The 10000-nt window shown below is 48.5% G+C and overlaps 1 protein-coding gene across 1 annotated transcript in view; it reads left to right on the top strand.

Annotated features, from left to right (window-relative positions):
* Positions 1 to 10000, top strand: part of LOC311359789 (ERC protein 2-like) — a gene marked incomplete at its 5' end in the record, with an annotated part of 131118 nt that overhangs the window by 71704 nt on the left and 49414 nt on the right. Inside the window, one exon of the mRNA XM_084479828.1 lies at positions 9415 to 9558. Within this exon, the coding sequence (XP_084335954.1) occupies positions 9415 to 9558 (144 nt within the window). The remainder of the gene's footprint in view (positions 1 to 9414; positions 9559 to 10000) is intronic.

The following is a 10000-nucleotide window of genomic DNA, read 5'->3' as shown; positions in this document are numbered from 1 at the left end:
ACATGAACGTGTGACCCGGTGAACTCTGACAAGTAATCTCGGAGTTATGCTTTTAGTTTGACGCCATTAAATAAAATGATGGAATTTATCGCCTTTTTATGACTATGGAGGTTTTTCTCCTTTTTCAGTAATTTAGTTACTGTAGTGGCTGGTATGCATTTACACCTCCCTGCTAGCTGAAACCATACATATAATTTCAGCTTGCCCGATTTAATATCACAGTTTAAAGATTTATTTTTGCATTTTTATGCTTTATTATAGAGTGAGATAGACAGGAAGGTATGGGGAATAGAGGGGAGGACATGCAGCAAAGGACCATGGGCAGGAATCGAACCCGGGAAGCTGAGATCAGGACTGAGCTTTAATGGTATGCGCTCTACCCGTTGAGCCACCAAGACGCCCCCAATATCACATTTTAATGATCTTATTCGGGACATCAAGATTACACAAAATGATCTTATTTTAGCAGAATACTAAACAAAAGAATGTGACCTCAAATGACACTGCTCTCATCTCAAACGTTGCGTCATGCATACATTATGTAAAGTCTGGGCCCTTACACATTCAACGGCCCCCAGGCCCTCCATGTGTGTGATTCAGGCTAGGCCCCCTAAGTGGTTTCCTATGCCCCACCAAGGCACTGCCACTTTGTTCCTTGAGTGTCCAGAAAACCCCTGAGAACAAACCTTTCTTTTAGGAAACCTGGAAAAAAAAAACTCCTTGCTTCCCAGAAGAGTCCAGTTTACTGCGAGAGATCTCATCTGATTGGACCGAGCCTCTCTAGAAGGCGGACCTTCAACAGGACAAACTGTGTAGAGTGACAGCAAGACTGCCTCATCCCCCGGGCATGGTGTATTTGTACTCTCTGGTGACCGGGTCGAGGTTAAACGTGAAAACGTGTGTGCGCGGTGTGTGAATGTATACGCCCACACACATCGAGCACAGCGACCTCCCGAGGTTATCCAAATCTGGGAGACGCTGGTGACGGTGACATCACTGCCGTCACAGCCGCCCCGAAGCCTGGCCTGTTTATTTCCCTTGTCCTACGACAACACCAGCTCTCCCCCTGTCCGCTCCCTGACCCCTGAGCCCTGACCCCTTACAGGTGATGCAATGAGGATGTGAAGAGGTTAGGCTGTGGTTCAGGGCTAGGGCTAGGTCTACGTATGTCACCTACAGTCACGGCCCCTCCAGCCTCAAGTGTAAGCGACAAGCGTGTGGCTGTCTGTCAGCGGCGCGACACAGCGTGTTATTTGCGCTGACTAGCCACCGGTAGAGCCCAGACGGTGATGGTTAGCTGGGGAGCGGCTGGAAGAGGCCAGTCCTCGCTCTGTGTTCTTCATGCACTGCCACTAGGTTTGTCCGTCTCTCACTCGCTCACTTTTGTCTTCTTTTCCTTCTGTCTCACATGGCACAGCCGGTCTCACTCTCTCTCCCTTTCGTTCTACCTTTTCTTTCAAAATCTTTTCGAAAGACAAGCTTTTTTTTCTATTGTCTTCCTATCTCTATCTGCATCCCCCCCTTCTCTCTCTTTGTCTCTTCCCCTCCCTCTCTGTCCCCCACTCTCTCTATCTCCCTATCCCCTCTCACTCTCTAGCTCTCTTTATCGCTCAATCTCTTTCTCCCTCTCCCTCTTTCTCTCTGTCTCTCTCCCGGTGTTGGAATGCCGTGCTGACCGTCTGTTCCCCCTCATCCCTGGGAGCAGTCAGCCATCTTTCCTCGTCCCTGCTCCCACTCTAAACATTTGGCTACTTTTGGCAGATTTGTTGATTTTTGTCCCCTCATATTTTTCCCTCTTGTTTCTGTAAAACTGATGCATACTCTTTCAATTAGACCCCCCGCCCCCCCCCCCCCCCCCCTTAGTACATCCCCTCCACCACCGTCACCACCAGCACCAGCACCACCCCCTCCAGCAGTCACACTGGTGTGGGAGTGGATGGGGTTGGTATAGTAAGTGGGTTGTATATTTTATTAAGAAAGTGAAAACACACACACACACACCGGCCCCGGTCCTGGGTGAGCCATCTGCTGTCATGTTTTTTTTTCCTTTTCTTTTCTTTTCTTTTTTTTTTTTGTCTTCCTCCTCCTCCTCCTCCTCCTCAGCATGTACATTTAAGTCAACGCTTAGCATCACATGACACAAAGGACCGGTAGAGCATCGGTCGCTGTTGGGCGGATTGTAGAATCCCAAGTGTCTACAGGCGGTTGGGGGATCAGCGTGTGTATGTAGCGTTAGTCGGGTTAGCTCTGTGCTACATAGACAGATGTGCTCCTTCAGCATGTGTTTTTGCTGTTGTAGCGTTGAGCCATAGGCGCGCCCCTGTGATTTACTCCTAGGATACTACATGTGAACAAGGAAGCTTGGGAATTGGTGGGATTCAGTTTTGTGTCGAAAGGGAAGTGAATATTCCCCATGAGGTCTGCGTTCTTCTGTCACATCCTAACACGACACAAACAGGGCTCTGTCGGCAAACGGGTTTAACGCCGAGATTTACCTCCTCGCTCAACTCTGCGGCGAGGACAAAGGTGACGCATGGCCTCGCAGAGCGGTGCTTTATGTCTGAGCGTCTCCGCTTCCACCGCCTCCCTCCTCACCGGTAAATAACCCGCGGGTGTGCGGCGGGGAGGCCGTAAATTACAGTGTCGGCCGGCCGTGCCCCATTCTCATGTCCTCTGCTTGCTCCCTCGCCCCGGGACTCCACTGCAACTCCAGCGCTGCGGCTCCAGTAGGGGGGGGGCCCTGGGTTGGGAGGTGCGGGGGGGGGGGGGCTAAACGCAGCACACCTACCCTTCCAGGAAGGAGCGTAAAGTGTACACATGGATGGTGGGTCAGAGGGACCAGAGGGACCCGGGACAGTTAGGTGGATGAGAGGCATGATCACAAAGCAGAGGAGTGTGTGATGTTCTGGGAGACCCCCTGTGTGCCTCCCGGTGTCGTGCACCGCCGTGTGTCCATGAGGGATGTGTGTGTGTGGGACGGGCCTGCCATACACACACTAGCATGCGCGCAAGCACACACACACGCAATCACACTCGCATGCCTGCAGTACGCACACACACAGACTATGATCTTGGACCAGAAGACTTATACACGTGTGCCACATGCAAACACATTCTACACAAACAAACACCATCTCTCTTTTTCTCTTGTCAAAGCCAAAACAGTGCAGTGTTAAATCCGAGCTTATACAATGATTACACTAGTCTACAGTTATAATCCGCCAACGACATTGAAGAAGAAGAAAATAAGCTGACCTCTAAATTCTGAACTTATTGCAAGGATTTAATTTACATCCTGTTGACAGGTTTAACATTCATTTCATAAAGATTTGGACGGCAACACAGGAACTGGAAACATGGCTGTATGTATGAGTCAGGGGACACTCAAGACTACCCTTAGTCTTCCCTAGAGGCCCACATTCACACACGCACACACACACACGCACACACACACACACACACACACATAGGGTCTCTCAGACCCACACACACACACACACACAGAGACACCGGTGTGGAACAGACAGTATTGATGGTTCTCCTGGGCAACGTATGGAGGCATCTGTTTCTGTCCCGCGGACTCCCCGCACTCATAACTTCAAGTAAGTCATAACACAAATTATAAACACGTATCCCTCAAGCGTGACGCCTAGCAATAACAACATGGAGTGCAGTGAGCTGATTTAAGGCGGATCGGGACTCTTAAATCTCCACAGCTCCCCCCCGCCTCCACCCCTACTTCCCTCCTCTCGTCCCGCCCCTTTGGGTACAGGTGGCGGTCGCACTTGTCAAGCGAAAACATGTTTTTATCTTTATTACCGGTATCTCTTTGAGCTCTTTCGGTGTGGCTCCTCTTTCATTTATTTTTTCATCCTCAGAGAAAAACTCTTCTTTGATAAACACTGTGGTCCCTCATGCGTCAGCGCTGGATGTGATGTATGAAGTGATGTATGAATACGTGAACGTGCCTGTGGTGCCCTTTCAACCTTGCCGGTCACCCTGAAATCGTTCTGATTGGCTGTGCAGCTTGTCAGCTGCCTCGTCGCATCACAGATCCATGACAGCTACATCTCCATGTCCCCCAAACCCACACACACACACACACACACACACACACACACGCCTTTCAGAAGTCCTCATCAAAGTATCCCCAACTTCCATCTACTCATCTACTCACTTTGTCACTGGCTTCCATCCCCACTCTGTCCCTCTCTCTTCTCCGCCTCTCTCTCTCTCCCCCCCCCTCTCGTATGCCTTACTCCTCTTTCTTCCTCTCCCTCTTCCCCTCTGACTCTGAACCTGACCCCGCTCTCTCTTCTCTATGCCCCCCGTTTGCTTTCCACTAAACCCTGGCCCCGACCGCTGCCCCCGTCCCCCCTCACATCCCCTGGTCTCATGGTCATGTACTCTAGTCATCCATCTCCCACCTCCAGGGCTCCCAGTGTCTCAATTTGTCCAAGGCATCGTGAAGGCCCCAATTGGAATCACATGCTGCAGGGGAGTCGAGAATTTCACCCCTTATAAATAAGATGTCATTCCCGTCTCTGTGGTTGTGCTCTCCCTTTTTCTCTCTCTCTCTCTCTCTCTCTCTCTCTCTCTCTCTCTCTCTCTCTCTTTCTCTCTCTCTCTCTCCCACCCTCTCTTCCTCTCCCTCAACCTATCCCTCCCCCTTCTCTCTCTATTTTCTCTCTTCTCTCCCCCTCTCTTCCGCTCTCTCTTACTCCCCCTTCTCTCTCTCTTGCGCTCTCCGTCTCTCCCTCCCCTCTCTCTCTCTCCCTCCCCTCTCTCTTTCCCTCCCCTCTCTCTCTCTCCCTCCCCTCTCTCTTTCTCCCTCCCCCTCGCTCTCTCTCCCTCCCGCTCCCTTTCTCTCTCTCTCTCACAATCTGAGTCCCATGTATGATGTCAACAGCAGAGGAAGTGCAGTGACCTGCCGACCATGCTTATTCTCTTACGCTGCCTTGTAATTAGCCCCGCATCGGAACATCTGGATAATACGTTTGACGAGTGACATAGGTGCGCTATTTATTGTGTACTGTTTAGTTTGGCCGGGAGAGTTTGGCTCCGGAGTGGCCCTCTTAGTGCGAGAGGGTCTGATCTTAGTAACGACTTGTCACAGAGGGCTACATTGTCACTCTCTCAGTCTGACAGGAAATGAAGAGAATACGTTGTCCAGGAGAAGCCAAGCACTAAGTCAAGCAGACAAACAAGCCAGAGGAGAAAGAATGAGGTTCCCCTTTCCCAGATATATACACATGTGTGTGTGTGTGTGTGTGTGTGTGTGTGTTCCTTCCTGCTGATAGATGAACATAGTCCCCCAGAATGATGTACTTTGGTAGTCTGCGTTACATCTAAGGCCAAACAGCCACTCAAATTAGATGTGATTAAATACTCCTGGTGATTCAGCTCCAAAGACTGTTTGTAATTTCGATCTGAGAGGAAACGAATGTACACACATGCAGACACTCACACAATGGCACACAAACTCACACACACAGACACACACCAACACACGCACACACACACACACACACACACACACACACACACACACACACACACACACACACACACATACAAATGAGCACACACAGACAGACACATACACTTGCATGCACACACACACACACACACACACACACACTGACACACTCACACACACACACACACACACACACACACACACACACACACACACACACACTGATTAAGGATGTGGGAAAAGTTTACAGGCGGGCTAATCACAATATTGGCCCTTTTAGGGCTTTAGGAAGACATTTCTCAGCACTCGGGGTCCATCATTACCACTTAGGGGGCACACACAGGGAGTATACAAGAAAATAAGGATTGCGCCCTAATCACCTGTGCTAATCAAGCCACTGGAAGTGGTTTCACATGTAGCGACGGCAACCATTTTGGATGGGAGCCTAGTTATTCAGTGGCAGAGAAGAACTGTCACGGCAGTCAAGCATGACTATTAGAGCAGGCAGGAGTTTACCTAAAGACAGGGAAGGCGTGATGGAAGTGTCAGCCATTTTAGAAATGAGGAGTATTTATTACACTTTTACACTTGTTTGACTGGAACCTGGAATCGTTTCGCGCCTTATCGCAGCGCTACGAAAATGTGTTCTACCACAACCTGCGTGAAAGTGTGTGAAGTCTACCACCAAAAAGACACACACACAAGAGCATGTTTTAAGTGTAGTGTAGCTTCCCGCAAAAGTCCCTTGACCAGCCAGTGGCCCCCTGCGTCTTATCTTTATTAGCTCCGGACGAGGACCCCTCCATGCACACAGCTGTGGTTTGTTTATAGCTAACTGATGTTGGAGAGGAGGACTTTGAGTCCGCCTACGAAGGGGAATCTTAGCGCGGTTTCCCCCCGTGAAGGACACGCCTCTCTGCTGTGTTCCTGAGGTATGAGTTGATGACATGTAGATGAGTCACGCAAGTCTGTGTAAATAAAAAAGATACAACTCCTCAAGTATTTGTGATGTCACCCATGGGTTTGCAACTGGAAGGGGTTTGTTTGAAAGACAAAACTTTGGCTTCGTAGAAAGAAAATGGCGTGATGAATTTTTTGGGGCCAAGGAGCCATGCCACTGAGAGTCTTGTAACACCACAGGCGCTGGCAGAAGTGGGACGGCTCTTCAGATGTCAGCAGTAGAGTACGCGGATAAGATAAACACATTTTATTTGAACTGAGCGTGCCCTGACCTTTCACCCCCTGCCGTTCCTTCAAACAGGGCCGAACACTCAAGGCATCACACTCACTTTGCTAAGCAAGTTCTGGTTTCTTTCTTTCTTTCTGCGTATCCATGGAAACGTCCTGAACCAAAAAGAGGAAACTCCATCAGCTATAATGAATGTGTCAGTCATCCCTCCGACACTAAAGGTAGCAGTATTCGACTACTGGTCATTTTCACTGGCATGCTGGTTTCAGGGCCTGGTGGTCTCGTGTGAAGCGGGGAGGCAATGTGTGTTGGGTGGCACGGTAAATCTGACCCACTGTTAATAAACAAGGAAGCCGTATGCCACATTCCATGGCCATATATGACCTTTCTTTGGTCCTGATAGGTTGATGGAATAGTGATTTGCCCGCATGGCCAATATCTATCATATAAATGACTGTAAGTCAGAACTTGTACTCTGTTTGGAAAAAGTTGAAGATGAACTGGCCATGCAGAAAACTTTAACTACTAACTATAAATAACTATTACTATAACTACTATAATGCCCCGGTACAGGTACTGTATGTGTGTGTGTGTGTGTGTGTGTGTGTGTGTGTGTGTGTGTGTGTGTGTGTGTGTGTGTGTGTGTGTGTGTGTGTGTGTGTTTGTGTGTGTGCGTGTGCATGTGCGTGCGTGTGGTGTGGTGAAAAGAATAACACTGGAGGTGTGGGAGAAAAGGAGTGTCATCCAAGCTCCTTGCAGTGATTTATGGTGTGGTCAGACACGCATACACACACACACACACACACACACACACACACACATAAGCACATACACACACACACACACACACACACACCAACCACCAAATACGTCACTGTCTTACGCAGGTAGGTTGATGCACACACACACACACACACACAAAATTGGATGAATCATGGATCTATTTCCTCATCCAGACACAGAAACAAACAAATACGCCGACGCACATCATCATACACACATTCACATGTGCAGCTACACACAAGCACACACCGCACACACACCGCACACACACGCACACACACACACACACACATATATACACACAGATACACATATATAAATACAGGGCCATTAATGGCCATATATATGGGGGAGTCCATAAGCCAGATGCGGTTTGAAGATAATTGCACTAAAAACAATGAATGTTGAGTTCCAGACCAGCAAGACTATTCTGAATTTAGTTTGTTTATTTTCGCAATGAAGTTATTTCTGTGGCGACCTAAATCACGGAATTAAAACACTCCAATGTAGGTTGATTTTCAATTCAGTACAGAGCTTATTTTTAATAGCCACTAGTTATTACCTTCAGTAGTGGTATTAGACACTTTATTTTCATCTAATCACATATAGTGTATTCCGCAATCTAGCTCCATACATGTACCTTTAAAGTCCATGTACAGATGCTTTTAGAAGTGTGATGTTACCCAACTCACAAACACTTCACCTGTGTTCTAGTGCTGTGTCAATAGTCTGGCTATTCCCTACAAAAACATTCATAAATGTCTGCGGTCTATGAGGTTGTCTGTGTGTGTGTGTGTGTGTGTGTGTGTGTGTGTGTGTGTGTGTGTGTGTGTGTGATAGTGTGTTAGGCAGATATATGGAAGATAGATGGAGGAAGTTGTTTACATTAGTGGGTGGATAAAATGTGTATGTGTGTGTGTGTTTGTATGTTTGTGTGAATGAGTGTGTGTGTGTGTGTGTGTGTGTGTGTGTGTGTGTGTGTGTGTTTGTGTGTTTGTGTGAGTGAGTGAGTGTGTGTGTGTGTGTGTGTGTGTGTGTGTGTGTGTGTGTGTTTGTTCTAGATTTATGACATCCTGTTGCATGACAGATGTAGGAAACACATACCTCTGACCCCTTTTATCCCCTTAAGGGTGCATTCATATTGTGTTAGAACATGTTTGTTTTTGTTTAGTATTTGTCTTTGTGTGTATTTATGAATGTCTGTGTATGTGCGTGCGCGCGCGTGCGCGTGTGTGTGTGTGAGTGTGTGTGTGTGTGTGTGTGTGTGTGTGTGTGTGTGTGTTTATGTGTGCATGTGTGTGTCTGTCTGTGTGTGCGTATGTATATGTGCGTGCGTGTGTGTGTGCGTGCGTGTATTTGTCTGTCCTCACACTGGTAACCGAGGAAGACAGTAGAAAGATGTCATACCCCATTCATCTGCCCAAAACTGCCAGACATACAACCACACAAACACACACAACCACACACACGCAGACACATCATTAGGCTCTATTACACTATAACATGCCTGTGAGTCACACTAAGGTACCACCAATACATCACTTTACCAGAACACTTCAAAGATATCGGCTCCTTCTCTGTCACTGTTTAAGGGCTCTGGTATTGGTCGAAGGAGGGGAGCGGGACTTCTGTATGTACATCATGTCTGGGCCTATGAGGAAGCACCCAGGCATCCAGTTGTGGGTGCTCTTCCTCTCTCTGACTATCCACCAGTCACTTCAAACCGGTTCCATAAAAACAAAATGCATAGAAAAATGTATACTTTGCTAGCCTCAACTGCCTTCATCTTTGGTACACATCGCAAAACACATTGGCTTCACTTACATACATGCATATCGTGAAAAATATCATAAGGGTATAAACCTGTGTCCATATACTTAGAGCCAGGGATGCTAACAATAGCTCTCTCTTTCTCTCCCAATAACCCCTCCCCCCTCCCCTCCCCTCCCCTCCCCCCAGGCAGCAGGCGCTGCTGGCGGCCATCAGCGAGAAGGACGCTAACATAGCGCTGCTGGAGCTGTCGTCCAACAAGAGGAAGAAGGCCCAGGAGGAGGTGATGGCCCTGAAGAGGGAGAAGGACAGGCTCATGCACCAGCTCAAACAGCAGGTAGCCCCGCCGCACACCACTCACACACACCCACACACCCACACACACACACCCACACACACACACACACACACACACAGGCGCACACACTTCACCACCACCACCGCTAAGCCCTCATTATGCACGCATATAAATGTTGAATTTAATTTACAGCACCAGCGTCAGGGCTGGGAGAGGTTGACTGACCCACATGCGAACCAAATGGAACCTAGTGTTTTGCGGTCGCAGTCTCGGGACAGATTTCTGGCTCGGCGAATCAAAGTGAGAGTACGAACGCGACAAAAAAAAACACAGCCCACTGCAGACAGTGAGGTCTTGTCTGCATTAGCGCGGCATCATGGGCTGACTTTTGCAACTTGGAGGAAAGAAAAGCAGACACACACACACACACACACACACACACACACACACACACACAAAACTCACACATACACACACACAC

The sequence above is a fragment of the Micromesistius poutassou genome (assembly GCF_964030765.1).
Source record: "Micromesistius poutassou genome assembly, chromosome: 15".
NCBI lineage: Eukaryota > Metazoa > Chordata > Actinopteri > Gadiformes > Gadidae > Micromesistius > Micromesistius poutassou.
The sequence above is the reverse complement of the archived record's forward strand: the minus strand, read 5'-3'. Positions and strand labels throughout refer to the sequence as shown.